Consider the following 20,335-nt stretch of genomic DNA (forward strand, 5'->3'; position numbering starts at 1 on the left):
TGGAGATCTGAGAACGGGCAGACTGCCTCCTCAAGTGGGTCCCTGACCCCTGACCCCTGAGCAGCCTAACTGGGAGGCACCCCCAGTAGGGGCAGACTGACACCTCACACGGCCGGGTACTCCTCTGAGACAAAACTTCCAGAGGAATGATCAGACAGCAGCATTCGCGGTTCACGAAAAACCACTGTTCTGCAGACACCGCTGCTGATACCCAGGCAAACAGGGTCTGGAGTGGACCTCCAGCAAACTCCAACAGACCTGCAGCTGAGGGTCCTGTCTGTTAGAAGGAAAACTAACAAACAGAAAGGACATCCACACCAAAAACCCATCTGTACATCACCATCATCAAAGACCAAAAGTAGATAAAACCACAAAGATGGGGAAAAAACAGAGCAGAAAAACTGGAAACTCTAAAAAGCAGAGCACCTGTCCTCCTCCAAAGGATTGCAGTTCCTCACCAGCAATGGAACAAAGCTGGATGGAGAATGACTTTGACGAGTTGAGAGAAGAAGACTTCAGACGATCAAACTACGAGCTACAGGAGGAAATTCAAACCAAAGGCAAAGAAGTTAAAAACTTTGAAAAAAATTTAGACGAATGTATAACTAGAATAACCAATACAGAGAAGCGCTTAAAGGAGCTGATGGAGCTGAAAGCCAAGGCACAAGAACTACGTGAAGAATGCAGAAGCCTCAGGAGCCAATGTGATCAACTGGAAGAAAGGGTATCAGCGATGGAAGATGAAATGAATGAAATGAAGTGAGAAGGGAAGTTTAGAGAAAAAAGAATAAAAAGAAACGAACACAGCCTCCAAGAAATATGGGACTATGTGAAAAGACCAAATCTACGTCTGATTGGTGTACCTGAAAGTGACGGGGAGAATGGAACCAAGTTGGAAAACACTCTGCAGGATATTATCCAGGAGAACTTCCCCAATCTAGCAAGGCGGGCCAACATTCAGATTCAGGAAATACAGAGAACGCCACAAAGATACGCCTCGAGAAGAGCAGCTCCAAGACACATAATTGTCAGATTCACGAAAGTTGAAATGAAGGAAAAAATGTTAAGGGCAGCCAGAGAGAAAGGTCGAGTTACCCACAAAGGGAAGCCCATCAGACTAACAGCGGATCTCTCGGCAGAAACTCAACAAGCCAGAAGAGAGTGGGGGCCAATATTCAACATTCTTAAAGAAAAGAATTTTCAACCCAGAATTTCATATCCAGCCAAACTAAGCTTCATAAGTGAAGGAGAAATAAAATACTTTACAGATAAGCAAATGCTGAGAGATTTTGTCACCACCAGGCCTGCCCTAAAAGAGCTCCTGAAGGAAGCACTAAACATGGAAAGGAACAACCGGTACCAGCCGCTGCAAAATCATGCCAAAATGTAAAGACCATCGAGACTAGGAAGAAACTGCATCAACTAACGAGCAAAATAACCAGCTAACATCATAATGACAGGTTCAAATTCACACATAACAATATTAACTTTAAATGTAAATGGACTAAATGCTCCAGTTAAAAGACACAGACTGGCAAATTGGATAAAGAGGCAAGACCTATTAGTGTGTTGTATTCAGGAAACCCATCTCACATGCAGAGACACATAGGCTTAAAATAAAAGGATGAAGATCCACCAAGCAAATGGAAAACAAAAAAAGGCAGGGGTTGCAATCCTAGTCTCTGATAAAACAGACTTTAAACCAACAAAGATCAAAAGAGACAAAGAAGGCCATTACATAATGGTAAAGGGATAAATTCAACAAGAAGAGCTAACTATCCTAAATACATATGCACCCAAAACAGGAGCACCCAGATTCATAAAGCAAGTCCTGAGTGACCTACAAAGAGACTTAGACTCCCATACATTAATAATGAGAGACTTTAACACCCCACTGTCAACATTAGACAGATCAGCGAGACAGAAAGTCAACAAGGATACCCAGGAATTGAACTCAGCTCTGCACCAAGCGGACCTAATAGACATCTACAGAACTCTCCACCCCAAATCAACAGAATATACATTTTTTTCAGCACCACACCACACCTATTCCAAAACTGACCACATAGTTGGAAGTAAAGCTCTCCTCAGCAAATGTAAAAGAACGGAAATTATAACAAACTATCTCTCAGACCACAGTGCAGTCAAACTAGAACTCAGGATTAAGAAACTCACTCAAAACCGCTCAACTACATGGAAACTGAACAACCTGCTCCTGAATGACTACTGGGTACATAACGAAATGAAGGCAGAAATAAAGATGTTCTTTGAAACCAACGAGAACAAAGACACAACATACCAGAATCTCTGGGACACATTCAAAGCAGTGTGTAGAGGGAAATTTATAGCACTAAATGCCCACAAGAGAAAGCAGGAAAGATCCAAAATTGACACCCTAATATCACAATTAAAAGAACTAGAAAAGCAAGAGCAAACACATTCAAAAGCTAGCAGAAGGCAAGAAATAACTAAAATCAGAGCAGAACTGAAGGAAATAGAGACACAAAAAACCCTTCAAAAAATTAATGAATCCAGGAGCTGGTTTTTTGAAAGGATCAACAAAATTGATAGACTGCTAGCAAGACTAATAAAGAATAAAAGAAGAATCAAATAGACACAATAAAAAATGATAAAGGGGATATCACCAACGATCCCACAGAAATACAAACTACCATCAGAGAATACTACAAACACCTCTATGCAAATAAACTAGAAAATCTAGAAGAAATGGATACATTCCTCGACACATACACTCTCCCAAGACTAAACCAGGAAGAAGTTGAATCTCTGAATAGACCAATAACAGGAGCTGAAATTGTGGCAATAATCAATAGCTTACCAACCAAAAAGAGTCCAGGACCAGATGGATTCACAGCCGAATTTTACCAGAGGTACAAGGAGAAGCTGGTACCATTCCTTCTGAAACTATTCCAATCAATAGAAAAAGAGGGAATCCTTCCTAATTCATTTTATGAGGCCAGCACCATCCTGATACCAAAGTCGGGCAGAGACACAACCAAAAAAGAGAATTTTAGACCAATATCCTTGATGAACATTGATGCAAAAATCCTCAATAAAATACTGGCAAACCGAATCCAGCAGCACATCAAAAAGCTTATCCACTATGATCAAGTGGGCTTCATCCCTGGGATGCAAGGCTGGTTCAATATACACAAATCAATAAATGTAATCCAGCATATAAACAGAACCAAAGACAAAAACCACATGATTATCTCAACAGATGCAGAAAAGGCCTTTGACAAAATTCAACAACCCTTCATGCTAAAAACTCTCAATAAATTAGGTATTGATGGGACGTATCTCAAAATAATAACAGCTATCTATGACAAATCCACAGCCAATATCATACTGAATGGGCAAAAACTGGAAGCATTCCCTTTGAAAACTGGCACAAGACAGGGACGCCCTCTATCACCACTCCTATTCAACGTAGTGTTGGAAGTTCTGTCCAGGGCAGTTAGGCAGGAGAAGGAAATAAAGGGTATTCAATTAGGAAAAGAGGAAGTCAAATTGTCCCTGTCTGCAGACGACATGATTGTATATCTAGAAAACCCCATGGTCTCAGCCCAAAATCTCCTTAAGCTGATAAGCAACTTCAGCAAAGTCTCAGGATACAAAATCAATGTACAAAAATCACAAGCATTCTTATACACCAACAACAGACAAACAGAGAGCCAAATCATGAGTGAACTCCCATTCACAATTGCTTCAAAGAGAATAAAATACCTAGGAATCCACCTTACAAGGGATGTGAAGGACCTCTTCAAGGAGAACTACAAACCACTGCTCAAGGAAATAAAAGAGGATACAAACAAATGGAAGAATATTCCATGCTCATGGGTAGGAAGAATCAATATCGTGAAAATGGCCATACTGCCCAAGGTAATTTACAGATTCAATGCCATCCCCATCAAGCTACCAATGACTTTCTTCACAGAATTGGAAAAAACTACTTTAAAGTTCATATGGAACCAAAAAAGAGCCCGCATCGCCAAGTCAATCCTAAGCCAAAAGAACAAAGCCAGAGGCATCACGCTACCTGACTTCAAACTATATTACAAGGCTACAGTAACCAAAACAGCATGGTACTGGTACCAAAACAGAGATATAGATCAATGGAACAGAACAGAGCCCTCAGAAATAACGCCACATATCTACAACTATCTGATCTTTGACAAACCTGAGAAAAACAAGCAATGGGGAAAGGATTCCCTATTTAATAAATGGTGCTGGGAAAACTGGCTAGCCATATGTAGAAAGCTGAAACTGGATCCCTTCCTTACACCTTATATAAAAATCAATTCAAGATGGATTAAAGACTTAAACGTTAGACCTAAAACCATATAAACCCTAGAAGAAAACCTAGGCATTACCATTCAGGACATAGGCATGGGCAAGGATTTCATGTCTAAAACACCAAAAGCAATGACAACAAAAGCCAAAATTGACAAATGGGATCTAATTAAACTAAAGAGCTTCTGCACAGCAAAAGAAACTACCATCAGAGTGAACAGGCAACCCACAAAATGGGAGAAAATTTTTGCAACCTACTCATCTGACAAAGGGCTAATATCCAGAATCTACAATGAACTGAAACAAATTTACAAGAAAAAAACAAACAACCTCATCAAAAAGTGGGCGAAGGACATGAACAGACACTTCTCAAAAGAAGACATTTATGCAGCCAAAAAACACATGAAAAAATGCTCACCATCACTGGCCATCAGAGAAATGAAAATCAAAACCACAATGAGATATCATCTCACACCGGTTAGAATGGCAATCATTAAAAAGTCAGGAAACAACAGGTGCTGGAGAAGATGTGGAGAAATAGGAACACTTTTACACTGTTGGTGGGACTGTAAACTAGTTCAACCATTATGGAAGTCAGTGTGGCAATTCCTCAGGGATCTAGAACTAGAAATACCATTTGACCCAGCCATCCCATTACTGGGTATATACCCAAAGGACTATAAATCATGCTGCTATAAAGACACATGCACACGTATGTTTATTGTGGCACTATTCAGAATAGCAAAGACTTGGAACCAACCCAAATGTCCCACAATGATAGACTGGATTAAGAAAATGTGGCACATATACACCATGGAATACTATGTAGCCATAAAAAATGATGAGTTCATGTCCTTTGTAGGGACATGGATGAAATTGGAAATCATCATTCTCAGTAAACTATCACAAGAAAAAAACCAAACACCGCATATTCTCACTCATAGGTGGGAATTGAACAATGAGAACACATGGACACAGGAAGGGGAACATCACACTCTGGGGACTGTTGTGGAGTTGGGGGAGGGAGGAGGGATAGCATTGGGAGATATACCTAATGCTAGATGATGAGTTAGTGGGTGCAGCACACCAGCATGGCACATGTATACATATGTAACTAACCTGCACATTGTGCACATGTACCCTAAAACTTAAAGTATAAAAAAAAAAAAAAGAATGACAGCTAAGCACATCAATGTAAAGTTTCAGACATCAAGAACCAAAAGGAAAAGATTAGAAGACTTCAAGGAAAGGGGGGAAACTGTGCATACACAAAGGAACAAGACATTGACTGTCCACAAGACTTCTCACCAGACAAAAGCATAAAACATTCAGTGTTCTGGCAGGGCGCGGTGGCTCACCCCTGTAATCCCAGCACTTGGAGAGGCCGAGGTGGGCAGATCACCTGAGGTCGGGAGTTTGAGACGAGCCTGACTAACATAGAAAAACTTCATCTCTACTGAAAATACAAAATTAGCCAGGCATGGTGGCACATGCCTGTAATCCCAGCACTCGGAAGACTGAGGCAGGAGAATTGCTTGAACCCGGAAGGCAGAGGTTGCAGTGAGCAGAGATTGTGCCATTGCACTCCAGCCTGGGCAAGAAGAGTGAAACTGTCTCAAAAAAAAAAAAACAACAAACAACAAAAAACAAAACACAAAGCAACAACAACAAATTCAGTGTTCTGTGCACAAAAAATTAGCAACTCAGAATTCAAGACTTTGCAAAACTGTTAGTTCAGTTTACGAATAAAATGAAGACATTTCTAGACAATAACAATGCAGAAAATTTACCTCTTCCTTAACATTTCTGAGAACGTTCTTTGAGAATGAGCCATAGCAGAATAAGAGAGAGAAAGGTTGTGGCAGCAAAGAAGGACAAACAAAGAATACTTAATTGTAAACGGAAAGTTTAGAAATAATGGATGCTATGCAAAAGGAACTAATGCAAGAGAAAGAGACAATAAAGGAAAGTAGAAACTCTGGGGAGCGGGGGTGAAGAGACTGCGGAAAACAAGAGAATGTAATTCTAGATCTGTTATGAACAATATAGACAACGTTCACAGAATAGAAATGGAATTATTGCTTTTTTAACTTTGCAGATCAGTCTATGGACAGAGCATGGGTCACTTAATTTTGGTTACAGAAGAGAATGTATTCTCAGTTTTGGTGATTACAAAGCAAAAGTAATGATAAGCAGTAATAACAAAAGTTGGGAAGTAGAAGGAAGGGAGCTGAAGGCAGGGGTAAGAGTGTCATCTTGTGCTATGGTTTGGATGTCTGTCTCCTCCAAATCTCAGGTTGAAATGCAATGGGATTCCCAGTGTTGGAAGTGGGGCCTGGTGGGAGGTGATTGGATCATGGGGGCGGGTCTTTAATGAATGGTTTTGCATCATTCCCTTGCTGGTAAATGAGTTCTTGATCAGTTAGTTCAGAGGAGATCTGGTTGTTTAAAAGAGTGTGGGACCTCCCTCTTCTCTCTCTTGCTCCCGCTCTTGCCAAATGACATTCTGGCTCCCTATTGCCTTTGGTCATGATTGTAAGCTTCCCGAGGCCTCGCCAGAAGCCAGCACCATGCTTCTTGTAAAACCTGCAGAACTGTGAGCCGATTAAACTTCTTTTCTTTACAAATTACCCAGCCTCAGGTATTTCTGTACAGTAATGCAAGAATAGACTAACACATCTTGAAAGCTGAGAGCTCCAAGGGAGCTGCCTTTATGTAATAGAACAGGAAATAAAGGTTACATTAACTGTTAGACTGGCACAAAAGTAAGTGCATTTTTTTTTTTTTTGAGATGGAGTCTCGCTCTGTTGCCCAGGCTGGAGTGCAACGGCACGATCTCAGCTCACTGCAACCTCTGCTTTCCAGGTTCAAGCAATTCTTCTGCCTCAGCCTCCCGAGTAGCTGGGATTACAGGTGCCCACCAGCATGCCCAGCTAATTTTGTATTTTTAGTAGAGATGGGGTTTCACCATGTGGGCCGAGGTGGTCTCAAACTCCTGAGCTCAGGTGATCCACCTGTCTCAGCCTCCCAAAATGTTGGGATTACAGGCGTGAGCCACCATGCCTGGCTGTAACTGCAGTTTGTGTCATTACTCTTTTTTTTTTTTTTTTTTTTGAGACGGGGTTTCCCTCTTGCTGCCCATGCTGGAGTGCAATGGCGCAATCTTGGCTCACTGCAACCTCTGCATCCTGGGTTCAAGTGATTCTCCTGCCTCAGCCTCCCAAGTAGCTGAGATTACAGGCGTGTACCACCACACCGGGTTAATTTTGTATTTTTAGTAGAAATTGGGTTTCACCATTGTTGGTCAGGCTGGTCTCGAACTTCTGACCTCAGGTGATGCAACCACCTCGGCCTCCCAAAGTGCTGAGATTACAGGCATGAGGCACCGTGCTGGCCATTAAAGTAATGGCAAAAACCACAATTACTTCTGTGCTAACCTAATAAAACTGGTTACTGTAACTATATTGGGAAGACATGGAAATGGACAACTTATAGCCTTAGCTAACTAGCAGAAGGTCAACTGCCTCAATAAGATACATCAAAAAATAGATGTCAGCATAACACATGGACAGAAGTCAGAAATTCAAGTGATCAGAAAGTGGGAAGATAATGGAAACTTGTCAGATGAGTCTAGTGTTGAAAAAAATAGAAGTTGGTGGGGATTATGACAAAATGAGCACAACAGTGTGAATGGGAAGCCATTACTTAACTCTAGGGTCAATTAATGACATATGAGAATCTTTTGATTATTTTTAGACTGACCTAAAATAAGATTTTTACGTAAAAGTACCTGCTGTTTTAAATATTGGCAATTAATTAAATCATCTGCAAATAGACTGCGTGGGCCAACTGGAACACAGTTGAGCTGCTAGGTAGCAGGCTCTGATGTGATCTCAAGCACCAGAAACAGATATAAGAATTAAAAGGGATTCTTGTTTCTCATCAGAAGCCTTTCTCTACTATTTGATATTTCACTCTGTGTGTGATAATATGCTCACGGAAAATGCCTCCCTTGTTCTTACTATTATTTTTATAAATCATAACATTAATATATCTTCACTACAGAACAAAAGAAAATGTAGATTAGACAAAACAGCCATCCAAAATTCATCACCCAGAGATCACCACCACTGTTAATATTTTTGTGTGTTTCCATTCTGTATTAGGCCATTCTTGCATTGCTATAAAGAAATACCTGAGACTGGGTAATTTATAAGAAAAGAGGTTTCATGGCTCATGGTTCTGCAGGCTGTATAGGAAGCATACCGCTGGCATCTTCCTCTGGGGAGGCCTCAGGGAGCTTCTACTCATGGTGGAAGGCAAAGCAGGAGCACGTCATATGGCCAGAGCAGGAGCAAGAGGGAGTTGCGGGGGGCAGGTGCCACATACTTCTAAATGACCAGATATCACAAGAACTCACTCACTGTCATAAAGACAGCACCAAACTATAAAGGATTCTCCTGACAACACAAATGCCTCTCACCAGGCCTCATCTCAGGCACTGGGGATTACAATTCAACATGAGATTTGGGCAGGAACAAATATCCAAACTATATAATGTCCTGCATACAGTAATCAAACTGAAATCTGTCTTGAAATATGCTTTCCCCCCACTTTCTGTATTCTGAATATAAGATTATTTACTTGGAATTATCCTAAAATCCTCAAAGTAAGACTTGGGTGTGTGTATGTGAGATTGGACTAGGCTGGAAATGGCCCTGCAGCATATAGGAATCCTCTTGCCCTGGGTGGGTCTCCAGGTTAGGGATGGGTGTTAGCCCATCTCCTGTGTTATTAGCAGGGAGTGCCCACATTCCTGGGATGTTGACAGGGATGTGTATAAGTGGAGGATGGAGAGGAGGTTGTTAAAAGCAAGAATAAATTTTTTTTTTCCGGAAAATATTTTGGCAGAAAAGAAGTGCCTTCCAAAGGTAGCCAAGGAATTTTAAAATATTCTTATTGCTTTCGCAGGTTGAGTGGGCCCGTCATGTGAATGTTGGCTACTGAAAAGGTATAAACATTTTGAAAACATTCTCTTTGCACCAACTGTTCCTTTAGTTAAAATAACTTGAGTCAAGAGTCTTTGAAAATGCAGTTCTTGTTATATTTTCTGGAAGAGACTGAAAAATATAAAAATTATCGGGAGATCTTTTCCTCCCAAAAAGCAGGAATATGGGCTGGACATGGTGGCTCATGCCTGTAGTCTGCTTGTAATCCTAGCTCTTTGGGAGGCCAAGGCAAAACATTCACTTGAGGCCAAGAGTTCAAGACCAGCCTGGGCAACATAGCAAGACCCCTTCTCTAAAAATAAAAAATAAAAATAAATTCAGGAATGGGGATGTGACGGTGTCTTGCATGTGATGTTCTTTGAAGGGAGCAATTGTTATGGTGATTATCATCTATTTTAAGTAAACTAGTCCATGAACATGTGCATTATAAAACAAGCATATTGAAAGGAGGTGAGTTGCTTTGCCAAAGTTCTTTTTTTTTTTTTCTGAGACAGGGTCTCGCTGTGTTGCCCAGGCTGGAGTGCAGTGGCCTGATCTTGGCTTACTGCAAGCTCTGCCTCCCAGGTTCACTTCATTCTCCTGCCTCAGCCTCCTAAGTAGCTGGGACTACAGGTGCCCACCACCACGCCCAGCTAATTTTTTTTTTTTGTATTTTTAGTAAAGACGGGGTTTCACCATGTTGGCCTGGATGGTCTCGATCTCCCGGCCTCATGATCCTCCTGCCTTGACCTCCCAAAGTGCTGGGATTACAGGCATGAGCCACTACACCCAGCCCAAAGTATCTTTTTAAATAGAGAGATCGGTCTCAAGGATCTTTGATCTAGAGCCTTTTTCCATAGATTTTAATCTAACAATCAATAAACCCATGTCACGTGGCATACGGCATGTCTACAATCCTACCTTTCATAACTTGTAAAATCCTCCTTATCGTCATGACAAATTTGTAGCAAGAATCTTATTTGCCTAGAATGCACATACAGAAATTAAAGATCCAGAAAATTTTTTGGATTGAACGTGATCACAGCCGTGATTGAGTCCATGCAAGAGGTTGGATGTGCATGTGGTAGACGGCACATGCTGTCAAATGGGACAGTAGCGGTTGAGCAGTTATAGTCACGCTCACACAGTAGTGGTTGAGCAGTTATAGTCACACTCACAGCAGGGGGGCAGCTCCTGCTGCTCCCTTCATCATGGGCTGGGCTCTAGTCTCATGCTTTATACACATCACATCCTTTAATCCTCATAATAGTCCCATGAAGCAGGTACTATTACTGTGTCTATTCTACTTCAGGAAGCTAAGGTTTGGGCATTTTGGAAACCTTTCTAAAGGTCACGCGATCAGTAAATATTACAGCTTGGATTGGAACTAAGGTATGTGGAAGGATGGAGTCTTAGTTGCTATGCTATCTTCCATTCTGATTTCTACCTGTTACTTTGTTAGTATACATTTTTATGGGAAAGGTGAAGTTCAAGCATATGAAAGTAAGTAATTCAAGATCTAAGCTGGTGGAACTTTAAAATATTTTGAGCCTTAAGGTAATGTGATTATAGGTCTCGAGTCACAGGACAGGCAGCTATAACCTAGGCAGTTGTAACCTTTATTTCTCTGATTATAGATTGGCCTTTTTCCTTACCTACATTGTCTTGTAAAACATTGCAAATGACTAAAGGGCACCAGGGAAGACTCCTTCCAGCTTCATTGCTGATCTTTGTTATAGATTAACCTCTCTTTTACCTTTCTCACACAAAGACTCCACATTATCTAAGATGGAAGGTTAAATACACTCTTTTAAATTGGAAAGGAAGTGAAACAAGCTGTACAGAAAACTGTAATTAATTAAATTGTTGTAACTCATAAACCAGCCTATTATAGAAAATTTCTTTGTTTTCTGCCTATATAAGTAACACCTTAATGTTTTACTTTGGAGCACTCACTCTATCTCTTTGGAGTTCATTGCCAGTTTTTCACTTAAATCAACTCTTGAAGCTGGATTCTGGGCTGGGCTCAGTGGCTCATATCTGTAATCCCAGCACTTTGGGAGGCTGAGGTGGGAGGATCACTTGAGCCCAGGAGTTCAAGACCAACCTGGGCAACATAGGGAGACCCTGCCTCTACAGATTAAAAAAAAAAAAAGAATTCTGATCCTTTCAATTATTTCAGGTTGACAAGGAAAATCTCCCAAATAGGTGTGAATCCAAGATCACCATCCCCATCTCCAAATCCTGGGTGAAGCAGACATAATAACAATATCTACATGAGTTTATAAAAGCTAATGACCCTCACAGTTTTATATTTATGGACTAGGGGCCACCCACTAAGTCACAGTGTATAACTTGCTTTAAAGAACTTCCACAAAACAATGCAGATAGCTGACACATTTCCACACATCCATGCTACTGAAAGTGAGACAGGCAGATAGTTGGCTAGAACTGAAGGGAATAGGTAAAAAGGGTAAGGTGGCTAAAATCCACATTTCCAAGGAGAAAGAGAAAAAGTCTCAAAATTTTAACCTTTTGTTCAGAAAAGGAGAAAACCTTTTAGCACCACAGCTTGTAAACCAGTGGTCCAGTGGAATTGTCTTGTTTGGCCTATACAGTGTTTGAGAAAGAAATGTAAAAAGTTGCCTCTACTGAAAAATGAGATTTTGCATGAAAATGTGGTTTTCCTGCTTCTCTTTAAAAACCGTAATGTTAGGTGTTAGATGGTGTCTGAAGAGCGTTGTTTGTATTGGAGGCGGACTAGCAGGGTGAGGGGCTCTGGGGTCACTCACAGCGATCTTGGCTTTGATGGCAGCCAGCTTCTCCTGGGCAGCTGTGAGGTCCGCGGTGGCTTTGTTCAGTGCCTGGCGCTTGGGTTCCACATCACAGAACACCTCATGAAATCTCACAATATTGATGACCCAGGAGCAGAGGCCTGCAGCCGCATAGGATTTGGTGGCCACAAACTCAGGATTGAACTCGGGGTCTTGCAGATACGGCCTGATGGCTTTGAGGCAGTTCTCGTGAATGTTCTCTTTGTTGAAGTTTATTAGCGAGTCCAGGAAGCCATCCACTTTGGCCATGGTGACCTTAGCAGCCTTCCAGCTCCGGTCCTTGGGCACCCTACCCCTGGGGGCCATCAGTACCATCACCGCAGCGCTGACATTGCTGACGGCCAGAGGCGGAGAGCCAAATGACTTCAGCTCTGTCAGGTTGGTCTGGGAAAAGAGAAGGAGGTGGTTAGGGGAACATGAATGGGCTTTCTTTGTCCTCCGCCACTGATGGAGTTAGGTTGTGGAGTGATCGGTTTGAAAGGGCTGCTTTGAAGCCTGCAGCAGCCCTCTGAATTTTAAATATCATGACTCATCAAAAGGAAACCAAAGCTACTCCTCAGTGGCTTCAGACTTCTCTGAATGGTTAGCCAAGACTCAGCTATGTTCTTTCAGCACTTTAACTGACTCGCAGCCCATTAGAAACACACAATTATTTCACATTCAACTGAGAAATACAAGGATGCCGACATACTCTGAAATACGCAGCATGCTATGAATAAAAGATAAGGTTATTATAAATTAATTTCCATCTTGGATTGAAGAGAATAGCACTGTAACCCAAGTAATATTTTTTTCCTTAATTAAACTGCTTTGTTCCATGAGCTTGTTCTAACTACACTTGACTGTCCTGATAGCAAAACAGCATTTTCTGCCAAGAAATAATTCAGACAGAAACAAGGCACAGCCTGTGAGTCAGCTGCTCTGCCTGGTCCTGGGTTTGTCCTTTGCTCAGAGTTTCGCTTGTTCCAGAAAGACACGGCTGAAAGAGTTGATCTTGGCAAATCACTTAAACCTTCCAGAACTTGCCACCTTCATCTGTAAATTGGGGGCAGGAGAACTCGCTACTCTGTACATAAAATGGTGTCATAAATGCGTATGAAGTTGATTTAAGGCCTACTATGACATTCGGTGAGAAGCCTACAATCAGGTGTAGGGAATTCTAATTTTCTGTTGCTTGGGCATCCATTTTGAATATAGGTTTAACTTTCTCATACCAGAAGCAGGGCTCAGTTACCCTGGATACAGCTTCCAGTTCTATACCACACCCAAATGACTCAAGCCAGTAGCCAGAGAATTTGGATCTCTCCTAGGCAGGAGCTCCCTGCTTTCCTGCCACTTCCTTTAAAGGGATCATTCAGGCATTTGCTGAAAACCTAAAGTGACCCACATCCTACTTTCTTATATATACTTATATATTAACATAAGATATATCTTATATTAAATATGAGAAATATATTTCTTGTATATACTTTCTTTTATATATATATATACACATCCTACTTTCTTTTATATATACACACTTTCATATATATATATATATATATACACACACACACACACACACACTTTCTTATATATATCTCTTATATATACTGCCGGTTGCCATGCACTTCTATGCACTTCTCTTTCTCTCTGCCTCACTCTTCATTCCTACCTGTCGTGACCCAGGGACAGAGCACTCCCCTCCCAACTGATTGCATTCTCCCTGCTCAGGATCTGTAAGTAAAAATATTTGAATGTGTTTCCTGTTGTGGTGGTATACTGAATTTGCGCCTTCCATCTGAAGAACCAGGGGCTGCTCCAGGCTGGGTTTTCTCCAGGTACTGGGCTGAGCTCCCAGCTCAGAGTGATGGTCAGGCAGGCATAAACTGGACATGGATTGGACAAGAGCCACAAGGGGATCCGCCAATATAAACAAATTTCCCATGTGAGGGACCCCCTGGTCATGGGTCAGACAGCTAAGCATTAGGCTGTCTGCCAGGTGAAAGAAATATCCGTGAAAGGTACATTGCAGACTCCCACGCCCAGCTCCCTATCACTTCCCATTAGGGCAGTGGAGCCCCAATGTAGCTGGAGGCTCTTAAAATGCTGTGAAACCATTTGCTTATGGCGCTAACTTTGTCAGTGGGGGGAAATCTTGATTTTAAAAATTAGATTCTTATGCCAAATTAATTTGAGGTGCTCTTGATCCACAAACAAAGAGAATTATTTCTAGCTACGAGTGGAAGTACTGTGGCAGATGCTCCTTTCATTCTTGCAATGGATTTCACATTTGGTCCCAATACACCTGTGAGGGCAGGGAGGTAGGCAGCACAAGTGTGAGAGGGATACCAGCACACCTGTTGTCACGGCCCCCTGAGGTGACAGAGGGCAAAGTGAGAAAATACAAATGTAACCAAAGAATGCCATGATTTTAAAACAGCATAAGTTAAGCAATGTACAGAGATGAAAATGAATTTTATAACCCAGATATATCACGGTCGATGTTTCCACGTACAGTAACTCCTTCTCCTTCCAGTCTTTTTCATATTCATATATATCTATAAATTAATCATGACTCTTTTGGTTTTAGTGACAGAAACCCTAGATGAAGTACACAGGGAGATTTTCTCACTCGAATATCTGGCAAGGGCAGGCATGGAGCTGGCAGTATGATGAGTGGAATCCCATTCTCAATGTTGTCGGCAGGGCTCTGTGGACTTTCTCTTCCTTCCCTGTCTCCCTGTGTGTGGGTTGCTTTTTTACACCCCAGTTTCTTCATGTTGGAAGGCACACGGTCTAACTCTCTGACTGTTGCCCACTTTCTCCTTTTCTCACTAGGCTGTAGCTGTGATCACCTTCTTTCAGTGTATTGACTTGCCAAGCTCATTGCCACCTCAGGTCTCTGCCTGGAACACTTCCTCCTAAGACATTTGCATGGCTGATACCTCTGCATCCACCAAGATCTCAATTCTGGCTGGGCACGGTGGCTCACGCCTGTAATCCCAGTACTTTGGGAGACTGAGAAGGGAGATCACCTAAGGTCAGGAGTTCGAGACCAGCCTGGCCAACATGGTGAAAACCCCATCTGTACTAAAAATACAAAGATTAGCTAGGTGTGATGGCAGGCACCTGTAACCCCAGCTACTCTGAGGCAGGAGGCTGAGGCAGGAGAATCGCTTGAACTTGGGAGGTGGAGGTTGCAAGGAGCCAAGATTATGCCATTGCACTCCAGCCTGGGTGACAAGAATGAAACTCCATCTCAAACAACAACAACAACAACAACAACAACAACAACAAAACAACCTCAATTTAAACGACCCCCACCCTGTAAGACTCTACCCACCAACCTCCCCTTCTTAGTCATTTCCCATCCTAGAGCCATGATGGTTTCCTTCAGAGAACCTGAAATGATTCTCAGTTTTTCCTTGTTGACTTACTGTATCCCTCCTCTTCATGAGAGCAGGGACCTCCATTTATCTTGTTAACCATGGAAGCCCCAGTGTCCAGAACAGAAGAAATTATGTAGTAAATGCTTGTCAAAATATGTGTTGAGTGATTGGATGGAAAGAGAAGGGAAAGAGACTTTTTATCCAATGCAAGTCAAAATTTAAAAAATCCCTGGGTAAAGATCTTGTTTGGTTAAGCATGGGCCCTCAAGTCAATTCGCATGGGGCAGGCAGATAGAGCAGTGTGGTGCTAATAGAAACACAAGGCTGGAAGAAACTTTTTTTTTTTTTTTGACATGGAGTCTCACACTGTCGCCCAGGCTGGAGTGCAGTGGCATGTTCTTGGCTCACTGCAACCTCCACCTCCCGGGTTCAGGCGATTCTCCTGCCTCAGCCTCCCAAATTACAGCTGGGATTACAGGCACCTGCCACCACACCTGGCTAGTTTTTGTATAGTAGTAGAGACAGGGTTTCATTATGTTGGTCAGGCTGATCTTGAACTCCTGACCTCAAATGATCCACCTGCCTCGGCCTCCCAAAGTGCTGGGATTACAGGCATGAGCCGCCATGCCTAGCCTGGGAGAAACACTTCTCAGAAGGCAGGAATTGTTAGGCACAGGCACTCTGGGCTCCACTCCACTCTGTCTTAGGACTATTGTTCTAGCTGTGTGGCTGCTCTTCCCCAAATATCTGCCTGATGCATTTGTTCTTCTCCAAGTTTTTCTCAAACGTCTCCTTCCTAAGAAGGCCTACCACCTCTGCCTCCTCCCACCCATCCTCTCCAGATGCCCAGCCTCATTGCTTCTCCTACTCTACTCCACATTTTTCTTTTTTCCCCACAGCATCTGTCATGCTCTACTACATTATATAAGTCACTTTGAAGTTGTATTTATTGTCTCTTGCCCCTTACTTCTGCTAGAGTATAAGCTTCAGAGAGGCAGGGATCTTCCCTCATGGATGTATCACATGTACCCAGAGCAGTGCCTGGCATAGGAAGAGCACTCAAAAAGTCTTTGTTGAGTGAATAAATGAATGAATCAATATGTGTGCAGTCATCATTGGACAAATATTATTTAGTATGTACTAGGCATTCAGTTTGAGTGATGGGGATACAAGAAAGGCAAAGTTCTTTTGCTCATTCAGGTGGGGGAGACAGGCAACAAAGAGATACATCTTTGATATTTTAAATACTGAGAAAAACAAACACAAGGGCTCAGGAGAGAGAATTCTTGGAATGTGATGATGCCACGTTAGCTAGGAAGGTCTCTTCCTCTGGGAAGGCATCTTCAAGAAGCTGCATTTCACTGGGATCTCAATGATGGGAAATGGCCAGCTCTACAGACTGCAGGAAGACTGTTCCAGGCTGCTGAGCAAGCAAGTGTAAAGGCCTGTGGCAGAAGCAAGCTTGGCTATGATGTACAGTGGGGAGGACAGTCCAGAGAGTGGTGGAGAGGATGGCTGAGAGGCAGTTGGGGCCAGACCACCAGAGGCTCCGGAGGCCATGGGAAGGAGTATGAGGAGTATGGATTTTACTCTAATTTCACTGGGAAGCCACTGGTGTGTTTTTGGCAGAGAATGGAATGATGCAGCCTATGCTCTCAGATATGCTTGCTGCAGTGCAGACACACTGTGGCAGGGGAGAGTGGATGAGGAACAAGAGAGTCAGGAGGCAGCTTAGCCGTCTAGGCAGGGAACTGAAGGTGGCTTGGTCCAGGCTTTTTGCAGGGGAGATGGTGAGAAGTGATTGGATTTGGGACATATTTTGGAGCTAGTGTAGGCAGAACTTATGAATACTTTTAAAAAGAGGTGGCCAGGTGCGGTGGCTCACGCTTGTAATGCCAGCACTTTGGGAGGCCAAGGCAGGCGGATCACGAGGTCAGGAGATCGAGACCATCCTGGCTAACACAGTGAAACCCCGTCTCTACTAAAAATACAAAAAGTTAGCTGGGCATGGTGGCAGCCGCCTGTAGTCCCAGCTACTTGGGAGGCTGAGGCAGGAGAATGGCGTGAACCCGGGAGGCAGAGCTTGCAGTGAGCCGAGATCATGCCACTGCACTCCAGCCTGGGCGACAGAGCAAGACTCATCTCAAAAAAAAAAGAGGTGTGAGAGAAGGTCACTAGTTCTTCTAGAGAGGATTTTTAAAAAGTCTGTACATGGACAATCCACACTTTATCTAAAATTTATCTAATTTCTGAAAATGTTAAGTCATTTCCCAGAATTTACCTCACAGATAATGCTTTGCTGAACATTGTTCTATGTAAGTGAAAATTTTAGTTACTTACGGCAATCTTCTTGGAAGTGGGATTTGCTGGGTCAAAGGGTAAAAACATTTTTAGTATTCTTTGTACAAATTGTCATTAATAATTATTAAATTATTGTACAATTATTCAATTTATTCAATAATTATTCAATTTATTAAATTATTATTAGTAATAATTATTATTTCTCAGAAATTTCAATCCCAATCATCAGTATTTGAGATAACCTATATGCACTCCCATCCTTTCAACACTGGGAAATATTATTTAAATAAAAAAAAGATAGATTAAAAATAAGATCACAACATTGGTTTAATTAACGTATGCATATTATGCAAATATATGTGTATTTACTAGTGATGCTAAACTTTTTTTTCATGTTGACAAACTATTTGGAGTTTTTATTTTGTGAGTTGTTTGTACCTGTCCTTCGCCTACATTTCTACTGGGCTATTTATCTTTTTCTTTTTGATTACTGTAATTGTTAGGGTTTCTGCAGGCAAAATGATGATACAACACACCAGCTCTTTTGAGACAGTTAACTAAAGGAACTATTTATGAAAGTGTAGATTGAAGAGATCTACGAGAGAGTACATTACTCTGGGCTAGTAATGTTAGGGTGAGTGGAGCTGGGGAGGTTCCAGTTCCACTCTGGGCTTGAGGAGAAAAGGGAGAGGAGGGGTTAGCAGAACCTGGAGAGACAGAGAGAGAGCCCTCTGGAGAAGGAGCCCTACACGAGCTGTAACCATTAGTGGAGGGCAGGTGGAGGCCGAAGAAATGACTACCGGGATCTCACTCTCTTTCTCCTTCCTATGACCTTCTGATACTCAGCATGGCCAAAGGGCACAAAAACCTAGAGGGCAAAGGCAGTCCATTGATATAATTTATGCAAATCAAGTCTCTCAGGTTAGGGAAAGAACAGAGTTGGGAAGGGCAAAGTGTAACTGGGTTGGGGGCAATAAGAGGAGGGGAGCAGAACAAATGGGAGATTCCCAGTACAATTCACGAGAGCTTTTCATATATAGAGAAGATTTACTCTTTTCACATATGTGTTGAAAATTTCTTTTAAAATTTTGTTTATGGCACTGGTACAAAAACAGACACATAGACCAGACCAATGGAACAGAATAGAGAACCCAGAAATATAAGGCCACACACCCACACCCATTTGATCTTCAACAAACCTGACAAAAACAGGTCATGGAGAAAGGACTCCCTATTCAATAAATGGTGCCGAGACAACTGGCTAACCATACGTAGAAGATTGAAACTGGACCCCTTCCTTACAACATATACAAAAATTACTCAAGATGGATGAAAGACTTAAATGTAAAACCCAAAATTATAAAAACCCAAGAAGACAACCTAGGCGATACCATTCTGGACGTAGGAATGAGCAAGGATTTCATGACAAAGATACCAAAAGCAACTGTGACAAAAGCAAAAATTGACAAATGAGATCTAATTAAATTAAAGAGCTTCTGCACAGCGAAGAAAACTATCAACAGGGTGAACAGAGAACCTACAGAATAGGAGAAAATTTTTGCAAGCTTGGATCTGACAAAAGTCTAATATCCAGCAGCTATAAGGAACTTAAATTTAAAAGAAAAAAACCACCTCATTAAATCCTATTCAACATAGTGTTGGAAGTTCTGGCCAGGGTAATTCGGCAGGAGAAGGAAATAAAGGGTATTCAATTAGGAAAAGAGGAAGTCAAATTGTCCCTGTTTGCAGACGACATGATTGTATATCTAGAAAACCCCATGGTCTCAGCCCAAAATCTCCTTAAGCTGATAAGCAACTTCAGCAAAGTCTCAGGATACAAAATCAATGTACAAAAATCACAAGCATTCTTATACACCAATAACAAACAGAGAGCCAAATCATGAGTGAACCCCCATTCACAATTGCTTCAAAGAGAATAAAATACCTAGGAATCCACCTTACAAGGGATGTGAAGGACCTCTTCAAGGAGAACTACAAACCACTGCTCAAGGAAATAAAAGAGGATACAAACAAATGGAAGAATATTCCATGCTCATGGGTAGGAAGAATCAATATCATGAAAATGGCCACACTGCCCAAGGTAATTTATAGATTCAATGCCATCCCCATCAAGCTACCAATGACTTTCTTCACAGAATTGGAAAAAACTACTTTAAAGTTCATATGGAACCAAAAAAGAGCCCGCATCGCCAAGTCAATCCTAAGCCAAAAGAACAAAGCCAGAGGCATCACGCTACCTGACTTCAAACTATACTACAAGGCTACAGTAACCAAAACAGCATGGTACTGGTACCAAAACAGAGATATAGATCAATGGAACAGAACAGAGCCCTCAGAAATAACGCCACATATCTACAACTATCTGATCTTTGACAAACCTGACAAAAACAAGCAATGGGGAAAGGATTCCCTATTTAATAAATGGTGCTGGGAAAACTGGCTAGCCATATGCAGAAAGCTGAAACTGGATCCCTTCCTTACACCTTATACAAAAATCAATTCAAGA

The 20,335-nt window shown here is 41.9% G+C and overlaps 1 protein-coding gene across 1 annotated transcript in view; it reads right to left on the reverse strand.

Annotated features, from left to right (window-relative positions):
* Positions 1-20,335, reverse strand: part of DNAH9 (dynein axonemal heavy chain 9) — a 380,960-nt gene that overhangs the window by 112,098 nt on the left and 248,527 nt on the right. The window contains exon 50 of the mRNA XM_003818106.6: positions 12,095-12,520. Within this exon, the coding sequence (XP_003818154.4) occupies positions 12,095-12,520 (426 nt within the window). The remainder of the gene's footprint in view (positions 1-12,094; positions 12,521-20,335) is intronic.

Source organism: Pan paniscus, chromosome 19 (genome assembly GCF_029289425.2).
Source record: "Pan paniscus chromosome 19, NHGRI_mPanPan1-v2.0_pri, whole genome shotgun sequence".
Taxonomy (NCBI): Eukaryota; Metazoa; Chordata; class Mammalia; order Primates; family Hominidae; genus Pan; species Pan paniscus.